At 39.0% G+C, this 17,869-nt stretch overlaps 1 protein-coding gene across 2 annotated transcripts in view; it reads left to right on the top strand.

Annotated features, from left to right (window-relative positions):
- The first annotated feature begins 2,334 nt into the window (after positions 1-2,334).
- The window catches only part of sult1st4 (sulfotransferase family 1, cytosolic sulfotransferase 4), a 30,822-nt gene continuing 15,287 nt past the window's right edge, over positions 2,335-17,869 (top strand). The window contains exons 1-3 of one of the 2 annotated variants that reach the window (XM_058785078.1): positions 2,335-2,750; positions 3,573-3,711; positions 3,880-4,008. In XM_058785078.1, the coding sequence (XP_058641061.1) occupies positions 2,727-2,750; positions 3,573-3,711; positions 3,880-4,008 (292 nt within the window). In that variant the 5' untranslated portion in view covers positions 2,335-2,726. The remainder of the gene's footprint in view (positions 2,751-3,572; positions 3,712-3,879; positions 4,009-17,869) is intronic. The other variant, XM_058785077.1, reaches the window with a different exon arrangement.

Below are 17,869 nucleotides of genomic sequence, written 5' to 3'. Positions count from 1 at the left end.
CAAATGCAGAGCAACTCGTACTACCTTTTTCCTATAGGAAAGATATTATGCCATAAAAATGGACTCTTCTCTAATTAATTCATAGAAAAACCTTTCTTTGAATGAACACACATATCATTCAGGTCATTGTGTATATTATTACTGTTCTTGTATATGTTTTTGTGTATTGTATACTGTTTTATGCATGCTTATGATAGATCACTTGTTAATATCACTTTAACTCATACCATGTCTGGTCTCTATCAATTCGTCTTCGGATGATCTAACTGAGAGTGAATATTACATGTTGATACCTATGCAACATATTAGTGTCCTAAGAATCTTTAATAGTTTGTATATCAACTTCCAATCCAACCCCTTTGCAAATTACCATGCTCTCAGACAAATGGTCATAAAACGCCCCAGTATTTCCAAACTCCCGCTTGAAAATTCAGCCTTTCTCATTGGTCAAGCCCATCCTGAGATGCGTGACTCTTCGCAGACCTTAAAATCTCCGGATTGCTGCCCGTGTGGAGAGCCTGAGCGTGCCCGGAGGGCTCCAACATATCTCCGTCTGCGGTTCTGTTAGATCCTAGAAGGATGTGAGCTAGAACTCTTCTGGACCCTTAAGTCTTGCGCCAGGCCGTGAGGCCTTGACTTTCCATTCAACCAAAGCTCCTCGGACCTCAGCTCACTTTCTACCTGGAAAGAACATTTCTATCTCAGAACATCTTTGGAATTCATCACTCTTCAACCTGGTAGAACGTGACCGCGAGTCCAAAACCTTGAAACCATTAAGACTTTCATCTGAGACTGCATTCCGGACACTCGCCAACAGCCATGGAAGTGGTATGGTACATCTAACTAAACTAAACAGAGGTTTAGTATAAGTTATAGACCCCATTATAAACGGCGCTGATGGTTTTACTCAGGTGGTTAACTGACTCTTTCCATAACTGCATTCTCTAATGGCTTCATTCATCCACTTTAGCTCCCTTTTGTATATATGCGTGAGTGTATGTATGTTTGTTTGTTTGTTTAGATTAGTTATGTGTTAGCGTTTAGTTAATAAAGGTTGTGTGCACAAATTACATGAGTTTCTGGTTCTGCCTTGCAAATTAATGTCCCTTTACGATTTTCGATCCTTACTACATGCTCTAATGCATTAATACTTAGGAAAATATTTTCTGTGGCCACGAAAATATCCTTTCTTAGAGTTGATATGAACTTACACTGAATGGTCACTGGACGAACAGATCAGTTGATGGCAATTTAATTCTGCTACAGTTATTACTGTCAGCTGATATAAATAATTGTAATTAATCATAATTAATTGTAATTATTTATATACAATTCCCTTTTAAGCTAATTTGCTACAAGAGAGTCGGACTTGTAACCTGACGGTCGTGGGTTTGAGTCTCAGGTCTAGCAGGAATTGTCAGTGGGGAGAGTGAGTAGCCAGCACTCTCTTCCACCCTCAATACCACGACTCAGGTGAGACCCTTGAGCAAGGCCCTGAACCCCCAACTGAACTGCTCCATATGAGTGTGTACTTGGATGGGTTAAATGCAGAGCACAAATTCTGAGCATGGATCGCGTCACTTCACTTTCACTTTTTCGCTTTGCGACTGCATTTAATACTTCAGTACAAGAAGCATTAAAATGAATAACCATATCCTCAACATCCATGCCTTGTGATGCCAAAATGGTACTACCAGCTGCAGAAGCTAAAAACAAATCTTTAAAATGCATAGCGGTAGATGAATTTAAGAGGCGAGCAAGAAAATAGATGGCTGGTATACAGAGCTGCAACTCTCACTGTAGGACATAACAGGCCAATGATCAGACAAACCAGTATCTCTTACGTAAATGTCTTCGATGGGGAAGCCTGAGGATAACACAAGATCCAGTGTGTGCCCTAACTTATGTGTAGGGCCAGATACTAATTGTTTATGGTTAAAAGAGTCGATAAGCTGTACAAACTCTTTTACAAGAGGCTTTGAAGAACAACACAGATGTATATTGAAATCACCAACAATTAAGAGGTTATCACTTCTTGTGACTATATCAGTTAAAAATTCTGAGAAGTCTCTTAAAAAGTCACTTTTAGAGTTTGGTGCTCTATATATCACTGCAATGAGCAGAGAACATGAGGATTCAACTTCAGAGAACAGTGTGTGTACTCTGGGTAAATTGTAACCAGACTGCTGAGCAAATATACAGCAATGCATGGAAGGTTAATCTAACCTTGCAATTCGGGTAGTTTATTGTTAACACAGCATTCAAAGAGACTTCCCCTCAGTAAAGGCAAAGTGCATGCATCCAGTTTTATCTAGTTCAACAAAGATAATACAACAGCTAGTTATAGTGACATATTACCTACTAACACAGTGAAAATTACTCATCAAAATGGAAAACTGGGTTTGAGGCAATGTTGAGATCTTTTCTGAAATGCTAAAAAAGACAGGATTTTACTCTGTGGATTTAATTTTTTTTTTTCCTGTGGGGAGGGCTGTTTGACCTTGCATAATGTGTTTAAGGCTGAGTGCACAACACAGAGAAAAGGGTGGGGATGCATTGTGGCATGATAGCAATGACAGCACTGAATAGCATTGAATAAGAGACCTGGATGCACTTGTGGAGCACAAGAGAGTTGGTAGAAACATTCAAGCAGAGCAGAAGATAGAAGAAAAAGACAGGATTGAAACAAAGTTTTTAGAAAAAGTTTAAAACACTTCTTCACCATAATGGAAATCCCTGCCATGGCTTCAGTAAGTAAATTATTCTCTTTTACTATAGTTTAAGAAATGAATGAAGACTGGAATACACTACATGAAGTTTGCCCAGATTTTTTCCCCCGATTTAAAGTTTGGACAAGTTTGCACTAGTTGCTGTTTTTTAGCTTCAGACTATGATTCCATCCAGTTGGAGGATATCAGTCATGTTTAATATTGTGAGCTGATTTTAGCACACATTGTTTTCATTAGCCATGCCTCTAGCAACAAAGTACATGTTTCTGCGTGAGTTTGTTTAGTTAGGAACGACTTAAAAATCTTTTAGTGCGTGATCCTCATTTACAAAGTCAGAGAGTGTATAACGCTGTGTGTTTTAAAATCTATTCATATTTTAAAAGTTGTGTGGTGTATTCCAGCCTTTGGATATTAAAGATGTGAACACTTAGGAATGAGTTAAGTAAAAATTTGAACTCATATACATTAGCATATGTTTAAAAAAAAAAAAAAAAAAGAATAATAAGAAAACAATAGTGAGGGCTTGATACGCATTTGCTGTGGCATTATATAGAACATTAGGCTATACCTAACAAGTAGAAAGATGGAATTTTCTCCAATTAACATGGCGTATCAAAGTAATACTCTAATGAATATTCAGAATGATATGTATTGCATTAAGTATGATTTGTATTCCTAAAAATGAATAGATGAAAAGAAAGTTCATCAATACTTATTTTAATAAATTGTGACTGGCAATGCACATGTATGTGAAATCCTGCTTGTTAACAGGCTTTGACATTGTCTGTTTATTGCTAACGATGATTATTCAGTGCATTAAACGGAAACTTTTCTATACTGTAGAAGAAACTGCCTTGTCGGCCAGAGATGTTTGATTTTGAGGGTATTTCTATGACTCATTTTTTCACTGACAACTGGGAAAAAGTGAAAAATTTTCAAGCAAGACCTGATGACATACTAATCGCCACATATCCCAAAGCAGGTGAGACTGCTTCATAAAAATTGTATTAAATTAATTTAGCCAGCACACTAATTTTAATCTAAATTGCTAACCGTTTCATTAGATAACACTACAAAACAGGTCCATGTATTTTCTTTTCAAAATGACCCTTAAAAGAGTTTTAAAACTCCCTTTCCATTGCTTTGCTAGGTACCACATGGGTTTCTTATATACTGGACCTTTTGTATTTCGGAAATGATGTTCCAGAGTGTCAGACTTCCCAGCCTATCTATGTGAGAATTCCATTCCTAGAGTCATGCTTTCAAGAGTTTTCAACAGGTAAAAGACTTATAATTCAGTAATTTCAATCTTTTTTTTTTTTTTTTTGCATTTAACTGCATTTTAAACATGAATGAAATTACTTAATTATACATTTTAAAAATACATTTTAAAGGGTTATGTTAAAAGGGTCAAAATACATTACCAAGAGTCAAGTCTGACATTCGACAGTCATAAATACACTGGGAAAATGTGTAACGGACGCCTCGCAGATACAAACAGATACTAACCCACCCTAACAAAATGATGAAATGTGGTACTTTGTTCACTAAAATAAGTTTAATCTTACCATATCCAAAGACTCGCTCACTGTTATTTAAAAGATTAAATACGCGGGGATACGTTTTTAATTAAAATATTCATATTAATCAAGGATTTATTGACTTTTAATGTACCTTATTTCGAAATGTACAGAAATACGTGCTTTAAATGTCCTTTAGTTAAGATTATTTAATTTATTCACTATACTATTTATTACTAATGTCTCATTTTAGTTTTATTTTGGCTCTAGTTTTGTATTTTTTCCAGTTTATACGAAAAGGTTCATGTAGTGTGGATTAAAATTCATATACAGAGTAAACACGTTTCACTAAACATGTTAAAAATAAGTTTTGAAACAGTTGTCAGGAGCGTGCTGGTGGTGACGCTGAAGGCAAGCGACCGTGGTGCTGTAGTTCGTTTATAGCCTAAGTTTAGTTTTTCAGTTCTGCCGCTTTTATTTAGGCTTCAAAATTCATCAACGTTATATTATTTTGTCAAGATTATCTTGATGGACAAAACGTGTAAGTTTCATGAACTATGATTGAACACAGAGCTTATTTTTTGCGATTATCCAAAAGCCTATGGAAAAATCCTATTGGCTTTTTGTCGAAGGAACCAGTTTCATGCTAACCGCCGATCCGCATACAAAGTGACGTCATAGTTCCCCCACTCTATACCATGTCTAGATTAGGTAGATTAACTCAAAGGAAACATATCCAAAACTGTGCAGTGGTTTGTGGGTCATCAAACTGTCATACACCACAATGATCTAACCAAATTCAAGTTGCCAAGTCACCTTTATTTATATAGTGCTTTTAAAAATACAGATTGTGTCAAAGCAGCTTTCAGGTATTAAACAGGGAAAATAGTGTGTAATAATACAAAAGGTGGTCCCACTTTATATTAGGCGGCCTTAACTACTGTGTACTTACATTTAAATTAATAATTTGGTACAATGCACTTATTGTGTACATACATGTTTTTACATTGTACTTAAAATACCTATATGTAATTACATCTGTAATTAATTTCTGTAATTACTGAAATCTGGTAACAGACTTGATCTGGGTGGCTACGGTGGCCTCGGAATAAGAACAAAACAGACTAGTGTTATGGGAAGTGTTCCCGGTTCCAGATGACCTAATTAACGCAGCTAGCAATCGTTTAATGGATTTGAATTATAGAAATGTGACAGTGTGTTATGTGTAAGCCAGGTTAAAGAGATGGATCTTTAATCTAGATTTAAACTGACAGAGTGTGTCTGCCTCCTGAACAGTGTTAGGTAGATTGTTCCAGAGTTTGGGCACTAAACTGGAAAAGGATCTGCCGCCCGCAGTTGATTTTGATATTCTACTGTAGGTATTCTCAAATGGCCAGAGTTTTGAGAAAGCAGCAGACGTGAAGGACTATAGTGCGATAAGACCTTACTCAAGTACAGAGGAGCTAAACCATTCAGGGCTTTATAAGTAATTAGCAAGATTTTGAAATGTATACGATGGTCTTCTAGGTCATTACATGCGAAGGTTTTTGACCCAATAATTAACACCTCTGTTTTTTCAGAATGTAGCAATAAGAAATTACTAGTCATCCAAATTGTTATATCAACTATGCATTCCATTAGTATAGACGAAATACTTCCAAGGCACTCACAGGGTGAAATAAAAAGCCTTTAATATATTGGGCTTAAAGCATTACAAATAATTAAAAGTAGATCTACGCGTTTCGGCACAAAGCCTTCTTCAGGACACACATCAATTGCTTTACACAGGTGCTCTTAAACTAGTGTTAATTGCTGAATCATCCAAAACAGCTGGTTAATATGTAGGAGTGGCTAATACTGATATCTCAATCCAAAAAAGGCACAACCTTCATAAATACAACAATACAAATATCAAGTCACACATCATCAACAATACAAATTACAAAAATGGTAGAAAATCTATTTCTTCATTGACTCCTGGGGACTTAGTTGCCTGGAGCATGTGGATCCAAAAAGTCTCTCTTTGTAAAAGCTGTTTCTGTCTATTCCCACCTCTTATTGAACCTGGGATAGATTCAATTCCAATAACTTTAAGAGAACTCTCAGTAACATGGCCCACCTCATTATAATGCCTTGCCATAGGATATGCCATATTTTTCACACGAATAGCATATTTGTGTTCAGCCACTCTTAAGCGCATTTTTCTCTTAGTTTGGCCTACATAAAAGTATCCACACTCACACTCTAACCTGTAGACTACATACGAGGAATTACAGTTAATAAAAGACTTAATTGGATATATTTTCCCAGAGAACACATCAGTAAAACTGTTAGTTCGCACCATGGTAAGACTAAAACTAAGAGAAAATTGCGCTTAAGAGTGGCTGAACACAAATACCGGTTTTTGGGACATATCCTAATAACAATAACAAATTAATAATAGTCAGAAGAGGATAGATTACTTCTGGAAGCACCTCTTTTAGTAGCTTAGATGGAATAGGGCCTGACAGACATGTTGCTGGTTTACAACCCGAATTCCGGAAATGTTGAGACGTTTTTTAAATTTGAATAAGATGAAAACTAAAAGACTTTCAAATCACATGAGCCAATATTTTATTCACAATAGAACATACCCTTGTGAAAAAGAAGTGCACTGAAGTATACTTTTATAAAGTGTACTTATTGCAGAAATAATATACTTTAAAAGAACACACATAAGTGCAAATTAAATATTATTTTTGACGCTTAAATGCATTGTATTTGTAAGTAACTTCAAATGTATCACATTTTAAAGTGATATTAAATGCAATAAGTTGAACGTTTGAGTGATTTTTTTAAACCACTTAAGTGGGACTTTTTAGTACATCTTTATATGTACTTTCATAATTGCTTCTCTTTAAAATATGGTTATAGTGTACTACTAATGTACTGACAAGCAATTAATGTTAACTAAAATATACTTGAATGTTAGTTAACAATACACTTAAGCGTGAATTAAATGTAATGTTTTTAACCAGCTAAATGCATGTTATTTGTAATTGATTTCAAATATATTACAGTTTAAAATGACATTAAATACAATTAGTTGAACTTTTGAGTGATATTTTTGAACCACTTAAGTGGGACTTTGGTATATTTTATATGTACTTTGGAATATGGTAAATATTTACTTCTGAATAAGCAATTAATGTGAACTAAAATATACTTCAATGTATGAATTACCTAGTTACAATCAACACAAACACAAAATGGAAAACCCTCTACATTTATTGACAAAACAATCTCTAAAACAAATACACAAAAACGCTTTTTGCTGATGCACAAGAAAAACCATATACACAGTTGCAACACTTTAACTCACTTATTAGAAAGAGTCTGGAGAACAATGCAAAATCACTTACATACTTCTCGCCATCATAGAAAACATAATTCTGTATGATGTATAAGCCTGTTTCCTCATTGGGGACCTAAACATGTCCACAAGGTCAAAATTTACTGGTATTACTATTCTTGTGGAGTCATTTGGTCTCCATAACGTATAGGATTACTAACACACAAACACACACTTAATACAAAAAAAAAAATTAAAATCAAGAAAATTATCATTCCACGTACAACAAATAAGACCTTATTTTAAAACATTACCAACCTGTGTTAATGGTACCCTCGGTTTCACAGACAAGGCTTAAGACCAGCCCCAGACTAAAATGTAATTCTATAATTATGCTTTGGCAATACTGTGCAGCTCATTTGAATTGAATTGAATTGAATGTAATTCTGAGCTGTTTCAACTGAAAGAAACTGTCATGAGCTGGGTTTGCTTCTCTGTCTCTCTCTCTCACACACACACACATACATACACACACTCACTAAGGCACGCCCATGCTCATGCTAGCTCTCACCTCCACCTGTTTGTCATCACAATCAGCACTCACGCTGTTTTGTGGTGACACCTGTTCCCACTCTGATCTAATCATTGACTCTATTTCTAGTGGTTGTGCTTGCTGGTCTCTGTTGGATTATTGTGTGTCATGCAGATGCTATTGTTTCGCCCTTCATGGCAAGATATCATCAGAAGTATTACCATGTCTTGTCTTGCCTAGTGTTGCTGTGCTCGTCTAAGGCTGCATTTACACTGCAAGTCTTTATGACCAATTCCGATTTTGTGACTATATCCGATTTTTTGGGCGACGTGCTTACATTTCTTTTAAAAGTGGCCCGTATCCGATGTGTGCATTTTACACTGCACTTGGTGAAACAAGCCAAAAATAGCATATGACATCACAAATCAATTTGAATAGTACATTGAGTTTAGTTTATTGGCATGGAATTCATATAGAAACGTTTTTAATGCAATAGTTACATCTATACATCAAAATAATTATATAGAACAAATTCTTCAGGACAGTGATGTACGCAGCTCCGCTGAAAGCTTGCGAGTGGAATAATACCCAGGTGGTAGATAATGTTAAACATGTCACATCGACTGTGATGAACGCATTTGGTTTTAATTACTAAAAAACAGTGATTGTATATCAAAGGCAGGGACATGTTTGTGTGCATTTATTTTGTGGTTTCAATGGAACGAACAGGACTGAAGCGCTCGTCAGAGCACGAGCCGCCGTCACTGACAACAGCAGCAACGAGCACTCTGCATGATTTCAAAAGCAATACATTCAGCGTCAGATCGCCTTTTATTTAACACAAACAAACGAAATGAATACTCTGCTACTCAACTAGAGATGTTTCATTTGTTACAGGTATGTCTGTACCCTGAAATGTTTTAAAAAAACTCACTTTTCAATGACGTAGGGGTCGCATTTACAGGGGAATATCCGATCTGACCGCTTACACGGCAGGCGCAAATGCACGTATCTGATTCATATCTGATTTATTTCCACATATGAATGAGGCCTGAAACCGATCGGAGCATATCGGAATCCATGCGATTTTTTCCTGCTTACACGGTCGTGGGCCATATCCGATCTGTGCCACATGGGAGGAAAAAATCGGAATTGGGTCACTTGAACCATGCAGTGTAAATGCGGCCTAAGTATTCTCGGTGTCCTGTTGCTGCTTCCAGTGAGCCCAGCCCCACAAGCTCTCTCCTAGACGGGAGTCCTCTGAACCTGACCTTCAGTTGTGTTTTGTGTTTCTTCCAGTTCTGTGTCATTGTACGACAGACTGCCTTGTTTTGGGTCTTCATTAAAGACTGTTTCTAACTGACTGACTTTGCACTTGGATCCTTTGTATCACCCCTGACAGAAACTTGCACTGACTGATCTTTAAAAATATCAGTGCCTTTGTTTTTTCTCAAGATGCACATCAGTAATGTTTTTTCAAAGGCATGTTAATGAAAATTACTTAAATGTCCTAATTGAACTATAGCCTAATCTTGGCTTAGTGAAACCAGGCCATAAATTCTCAAACCTTTACTAACACCAACATTAAACCGGACCGAAAGGTTTCTTCTAAAATCTTACTCCAGCATTAGTGAATGCAAGTTTGACTAAATAAATTAATTAATTAATTAAAAAAAACAAAAAGAACTCCAAATGAATTTGCTGGGAAGTGCTGTTTGTCAGTGTCCCAGAAGCTCACTATCGGCAGTAAACTTCAAATGTCATGAAGTTGCACACCATCTCTCCACAGTCTCTGTGAACGGAAATGTTCCGAAGAGGCAGGAAAGTCCGAAAAAATTCCTTGAGGAAAGAAAGAAGAACAATTGTTATAAAACATATCCAGTCATTATAAATGGTTCAGTTGAGTGAAAGCAATAGACACAGTTGCAGTCCAAAGTTTATATACACCTTTCAGTCTCTGCAAAATGTTAATTACTTAAGCAGTAAGTGGGTAGAGGGGTAGAATCATAAAAAAATTGCAATTTCTGCAATAACTCCAGATAAGTACAAAAATATACCATATTACAAACACAACCAGTAACGGAATATCTCGCTCTTCAAATGCAAAAATAAAATAAAACAACAACAACAACATTATTTCTAGAGGTGGCTGATATATTGAATATCACTGGTGGTTATAATATCGATTATATACATAAATATTACAAGATCGGATTTTGTTCAGTAGGGTTAAATTGAATTTTAAATCGTTTAGTTAAAATACAATATTGTATTTTCAGCAGCCAAATTTCTTGGTCCACGCACGCGATAAAATTTCGATATCAGAATGCAATAATTGTAGGACATGATTAATTCCCCTCCCCAGTCCATATAGCAAGAACTGCCAGTGAAAGCCGCAGGGATGGTAAAACTAAATTAAGAATTAAAAAAAAGCTTATATCAAGATATACTTACTTGATTCATTATCTGCAGTACATAAAGTCTCATAATCATCCAAACGCATTTTTTACAGTGCAGTGTAGCCTAGTCTAATTAAAATCAAATGTATTTGAATGCAAATTAATTTAGCTTAGATCTGTTAAACTTTTGCTTGCAATTAATGCAATTAAATGTGTTTAAGTGACTTAGAACAACATAATGATATTGAAAGTATTCTGCACACAGATGTAAAGTACAGTACTATTACATACAAATACAGTACTCTCATAAATAACACTGTATGTCAAATATTATGTCGAAAATTAAACTTCATAGAGTTCGTAGTGCAAGAGCTGGTGATGAAAATTTCAACAATAAGTTTTATTGGAGTATACTGTATAAGAAAGTGTATTTAAGTTTAGAAGAAATATACATTTCAAGTGCATTAATGCACACAGTATATATTATAGACTAAATACATTTAAAATACATCAACAAATGTAATTTTGGAGAACACACTTAAGTAACTAAAATTATTTTACATGTGCTTTAGTATACTGATAAATATATAAAAATAAGTGTACTTATTTAAAACACAATAAAATCATAATTATGTAAAATGTATGTTTAAGTAATACTTAATTAGATATTATTATAAAGTGCATTTTTAAAAAGTGCACTTAAGTATGTTAAGACGTATTGTCATTAAGGTGTACTCTCTTTAAGTACACTTAAGTGGCCTTTAATTGAAATTATATTATATTATCTGCAAGTGCACTTTTTAAAAAGTATACTTTTAATAATTGAAGTACACAAAAAGTACACTTTTACTGCAATTAAGCACACTTCTTTTTCACAAGGGTAGAGAACATAACAAATGTTTAAACGGAGAAATTATACACTTTTATCCACTAAATGAGCTCATTTCAAATTCGAAGCCTACTACAGGTCTCAAAAAAGTTGGCACGGGGGCAACAAAGGGCTGAAAAAGCAATACATTTTGAAAAGATTCAGCTGGGAGAACATCTGGCAACTAATTAAGTTAATTAAAGAGGAGGGAGATCTTCCAGCATGTCATCACCATTCAGTTCAAAAGCCAGCATCTCAGACGGTATGGACAGCTTGCATGTTTTGGAAGACACTATGAATGCTGAAAGGTATATAAAGGTTTTAGAGCAGCATATGCTCCCCTCCAGACGACGTGTATTTCAGCAGGACAATGCAAAACCACATACTGCAGCTTTTACAACAGTATGGCTTCATAGTAGAAGAGTCCGGGTGCTGAATTGGCCTGCCTGCAGTCCAGATTCACCTATAGAGAACATTTGGCGCATAATTAAACGAAAAATACGTCAAAGACGACCACAAACTTTTCAGAAGCTGGAAACCTATATCAGGCAAGAATATTCGATGTTCACTTTATTTCTAGAGCACATATTAAGACAACAAATGTTGACCACAGTGCACAGAAAGGGACCAAATTCAAACTCCAGAAACCCGAAGCCCAGATGTCTTCAAACTGTTTTGAAAAGAAGAGGAGATGCTACACCATGGTAAACATGCCCCCGTCCCAACTATTTTGAGACCTGTAGCAGGCATCAAATTTGAAATGAGCTCATTTTGTGCAGAAAATTGTAAAATTCTCAGTTTAAACATTTGTTATGTTATCTGTGTTCTATTGTGAATAAAATATTGGCTCATGTGATATGAAAGTCTTTTAGTTCTCTTTTTATTCCAAATTAAAATAAGTCCCAATATTTCCGGAATTCTGGTTGTAGATGATAGTATAGTAGAGAATGAGTGGAATTGTTCCTCAGGAGATCTATAGTGCACTGTCTGATGCGATACTGTCACTGATGGCTGCATGGTTACAATTTTATCTCTAATAGTATCGATCTTGGAAGTAAAGTAGTTCACAAAGTCATTACTGCTGTCACGTGTCTACCTGTCTGAAGTTCCCGTTTTCCTTATTTGGTCTGGTTCCGTTTCTCGTTTGTTAAATATTATTCATTGTCCCCACCTGAGTTTCATTATCTTGTTTGCTCTTTTGTTTCTGTCTGTATATAAATCCTCAGTTCTCCCCTTGTAGTTTGTCCGATCTTGAGTTATTAAATGGGGGAAAAAGTGACTTGATGCTGTTTCGTTCTCCTGCCTTTTATTTATCCTTATTCTACAACCACGCACCTGTGACAACTGCTAGGCTGTTGGGAAATATCAACTTTATTTTTCGTTAATTTAGCCACTGTATTGAATAAATACTTGGGGTTGTGTTTGTTTTCTTCTAAAAGAGATGAAAAGTAATCAGATCCCGCAGTTTTTAATGCTTTTCTGTAGGAGAAGGTACTTTCCCGCCATGCAATACAAAATACCTCTAGTTTTGTTTTCTTCCAGCTGTGCTCATTTTTCCACGCTGATCTCTTTAGGGCAAAAGTGTGCTTGTTATACCATGGTGTCGGACTGTTTTTCTTAATCTTCCTTAAGCGTAAAGGAGCAACTATATCTAAAGTGCTAGAAAAGAGAGAGCCCATAATTTCTGTTACATCATGAAGATTTTCTGAGCTATTGGATATGTTAAGGAATTTAGATAAGTCAGGAAGATTACTTACAAAACAGTTTTTTTTGTGGTAGAAGTGATTGTTCTACCATATTTGTAACAAGGAGTTGAATTTACAGCTTTAGCTATATGGAGTACACACGAGACTAGATAATGATCTTAGATGTCATCACTCTGCTGCAGAATTCCAACGCCATTAACATCAATTCCGTGTGACAGTATTAAACCTAGAGTATGATTTCGACAATGAGTAGGTCCTGACATGTGTTGTCTAACCTGAATAGAGTTCAGAATGTCTATAAATGCTGATCCCAATGCATCTTTTTCATTATCAACATATATATATGGTAACACTTTATTTTAGGGTGTCTTAACTAGTTGCTTATTAGCATGCATATTACAAGAATATTAGCCAGATATTAGCACTAATTAAGCACATATTAATGCCTTATTCTACATGACCTTATTCTACATCCCTAATCCTACCCAATACCTAAACTTAACAACTACCTTACTAACTATTAATAAGCAGCAAATTAGGAATTTATTGAGGGAAAAGTCATAGTTAATACTGAATAAGTGTTCCCTATTCTAAAGTGTTACCATATATATATTTAAGGTAAGACATAATATAATATTATTGTAATTAATAATATGACAATATCTGTAGTCAATATTGATTAAATGGGATGGGGAAATCCTGCCCATACCCAGCTAGGAAAAACATTATAAAAGCACTTACTGAAGTGGTATTCTGGAACTGTGATTAAATTAAATAAAACAGCAAAATAACAACAACAACAATAACATCTACATCAAACAAAAAAAAGAGATTACCTTAGATAAAGTTTAATTAATATGTACACACAGTACCGGTCAAAAGTTTGGACCCATTACTATTTTTAATGTTTTTAAAAGAATATAAAAGAAAGGCATATTTTATTATCATCAAGCCTGTATTTATTTGATCAAAAATACAGAAAAAAACACCCAGTAATATTCAGCAAGAATGTGTTAGATAAAAAGTGATAGTAAAGACTTATGTTATAAAATATTCATGTATTTATTTTTAAACATCTTTTTAATAATCAAAAAATCTTGAAAACAGTATCACAGGTTATAAAATAAACATTAAGCACTGTTTCTAACATTGATAATGAATCAGCATATTAAAATGATTTATGTAAGATCATGTGACACTGAAGACTGGAGTAATGGCTGATGAAAATTCAGTTCCCTCTCGAGAGTGGTCTCTCGACATGGCGTAAATGCCTTGGGGACTCCCTTCCTTCCTAACCTACCTGAAATCACTGGCCAATGCCAGCCAAGACGGCTAATAGGGCGGGGCCGTCAATGAGTCGCTGGTGGGACGGCAGCCGATTCACCCCCCCTGCTCTCCGGTGTGCTTTGAGGAGGAGAGTATTCGGCCCGCCCCTGGCGCTTCAGAGATTGTCTCGTTCGGTGCGGCAGGGGATGACGACGATCTGGGTGAGGCAATGTCCCTAACGGCGTCCGAGAAGGCCCGAGAAAGCCCTGCCGTTTGACCGCACATGTCGCGGATAAAGCGTATGCCGCCTCGGGGGAAGCGATCTCGGCGCTCCACACGATGGAAGTTTTTCAGGCACAGCTCCTGAAAACCCTGGACGAGGGTGGGGCAGATCCTGAGACATTTAAAGATCTACGTGTGGCGATGGATTTTGCACTTAAAGCCACAAAGAAGACAGCCCAGGCGATCGGACGCGGACAGAGGCACAGAAACGCTCCAGGGCGATGAGTCACTTCCTGCCGCGCCGGGCTGCGGGGCAGCCTCCAGCACGTAGTAGATCCTCTTCTGCTTCCAATTGGCCGTGGAAGCAGAAGCCTGCTGAACCCGAAGCCTGCTGTTTGCGCCAAAACTCCGTGGCAGAGGACGCCGAAGGGCCATTACGGCATCAAAAGAAGGGCGGCCGCCCCGACAGAGGAACTCCGTGGCAGGGCCTCATTCCTGACGGGGGTATACAGAGGAGGAGAGCATCGAGCGTCACCCGAGATGTTCTCACGAGGTCCCCTTGGCGGTTGCAGGCTACGAGAATGTCTGTGTTGTGTATGTTCAGAATGCAATAAAGTCTGTGACACCCTCACAAGAAGAGCTTTTTTCTCCTCCTCCAGCAATAGCGGTTTTACGCTCGGCCATGAAACGGTTAATAGAGCCGAGCTGTCAGCCTCTCTGTGTATCTGGCGATGTGCATGCCTCTGTGGCAGTTGTCGAACCTCCGCAGCCGCGGCTTGCTCCCGACACCTTGCACATACGCACATCCGTGTCGCTCACACGCTCAGCAGTAGGCTCACGCTCCCGTTAATCGGCGAGGGCGGGACCCCTGCTAACATACAGCGCTTCCACTTGCCCGGTGAGCTTTCTGAACACAACCCCAGTTTACGGCGACGTTGCTCAGAATACAGATGGCGAGACACTCGGCCCTCTTTGCGAGTACATGGCGGTCTATTCCGGGCATTTCAGATTGGTTACAGAACGTAATAGAGAACGGATACATGCTTCAGTTTCGGCGCAGACCACCCCGGACCACCCCGCGACGAGCCAGCAAGAAATCATCAATCTTCTCTCGAAACACGCGATAGAAATGGTCCCGCCGAGCGAGAGAGAGAGCGGGTTTTACAGCCAGTACTTTGTCGTTCCAAAGAAAGATGGTGGTCTCCATCCAATCTTAGACCTGAGACCCATCAACCGTACATTATACAAATGCACTTTCAAGATGACAACGCTGAAGCAGATACTCACGCAGATTCTGCCCAGAGATTGGTTTATCTTGGTGGACCTGAAGGATGCGTATTTTCATATCCAGATCGCCCTTCGTCACAGGTGCTTTCTGAGATTTGCATTTGAAGGCACGGTGTATCAATTCACGGTGATGTCGTTTGGGCTAGCACTGGCGCCACATACTTTTACGAAATGCGTGGATGCGGCGCTTTCCCCTCTGAGAGCGAGCGGAGTACGCATATTAAATTATCTGGACGATTCCATTCAGAGGATGTGCTCAACAGCCAGAAACACGCTCTCCTACTTCACCTACAGAGCCTAGGTCTCTGTGTGAACAAACAAAAAAGCATGTTACGCCTCAGCCAGTCAATCATGTATCTTGGGGTGCAGTTAGACTCGATCTCGATGAGAGTGCGTCTGAGTCAGGAGCACATGCGAGATTTAATGTCCGCTCTGAATGTATTCAGACTGGGCAGTCCCGTGGCACTGAAGGAATATCAGAGGCTCTTGGGACGGATGGCGGCGGCCGCGACGGTGTGTCACCTCGGTCTGCTGTATATGTTCCCCCTCCAGGTATGGCTGAAAACACAGGTGCCGAGAAGGGCGTGGAGTGGTCACTCGCAGATGCTTGAACGAGCTGAAACCATGGCAGAACCCCGACTTGTACCAACGCGGCGCACAGATGGGTCTGGTCACGTGGCAGATGGTGGTCACGAAGGACGTGTCGACGACAGGCTGGGGAGTTCATTGCGACAGCGTAGCAGCCTCGGGCTACTGGACAGAGTCGGAGAGAACATGGCACATAAATCGCCTCAAGCTGAGGGCGGTATTCTCTGGTATTCAAGTCCGGGGGCATCACATGTTGATTCGCACGGACAACATGTCGGTGGTATCGTACATAAACCGCCAGTGCGGGTACACTCGTGAGCCCTTTGCAAACAGGCAGCATGCCTTTTGCTGTGGGCCAGTCACCATCTGCTCTCCATTCGAGCAGCACACGTTCCGGGATGCCTGAACGGTGGCGTGGATATGCTATCAAGGGACAGGGGTTCCTCACGGAGAATGGAGGTTGAACCCAATCTGGGAACGGTTCGGAAAAGCGGAGGTGGATCTGTTCGCGACGGAGGAGAACACACATTGCCCTCTGTTCTTCTCTCTGTCACGCTCTCCCCTAGGTGGGGATGCACTCACGGTGCCGTCACAAGTGCTGCACAAAATCAGAGAGGAGAAGGCATCAGTGTTATTAATCGCTCCGTACTGGCCGAACAGACCTTGGTTTCCCAATCTGCTGGAGATACTAACGGCTCCCCCGTGGCCGATCCCACTGAGACGGGATTTAATGTCTCAGGCGGATGGCTCGGTATGGCACCCCAACCCTGAATGGTGGAAACTTCATGTGTGGATGGTGTGCGGGAACCAGGGCTCGTTGTCTCGCCGCGTGGTGGACACGATTACGGAGGCGCGAGCCCCCTCTACAAGGCACCTGTATGCCTGTAAATGGGCAGTCTTTGAGAGATGGTGTGAATCAAATGATCGAGACCCGGAAAACTGCCCCGTGTCTGACATTATGGATTTTTTTACAACAACGGATGGACGGCGGCAGTATGCCCTCCACGCTTAAAGTTTATGTTGCAGCTATATCAGCCTTTCACACCACCATCGACAGGCGCTCAGTGTGAAAACACGATCTAGTTATCAGATTTTTGAGAGGTGCGAGAAGACTAAAACCCTCTTGCCCCCCCTACAGTGCCATCCTGGGATTTGGCTTTGGTTCCAGGGGCGCTAGCCTTTCCGCCCTTCGAGCCACTTTCACTTAAAACCACACTGCTGCTCGCCCTTGCTTCGGTCAAGTGCGTGGGGGATTTACAAGCGCTCTCTGTGAATGCGGACTGCGTGCAGTTTGGACTAGGTGATTGTAACGTCACACTCAAGCCGAGATTAGGCTACGTGCGAAATCGCTCTCGACACCGTTCAGAGCGCAAGTAGTGTCACTTTCTGCTTTCACTCCAGAGTCGGCGACTTCATCGGAT

This window comes from Onychostoma macrolepis, chromosome 08 (genome assembly GCF_012432095.1).
Source record: "Onychostoma macrolepis isolate SWU-2019 chromosome 08, ASM1243209v1, whole genome shotgun sequence".
In the NCBI taxonomy this organism is placed as follows: domain Eukaryota; kingdom Metazoa; phylum Chordata; class Actinopteri; order Cypriniformes; family Cyprinidae; genus Onychostoma; species Onychostoma macrolepis.
Note: the sequence above shows the minus strand (reverse complement) of the source record. Positions and strands in the feature narration are given on the sequence as shown.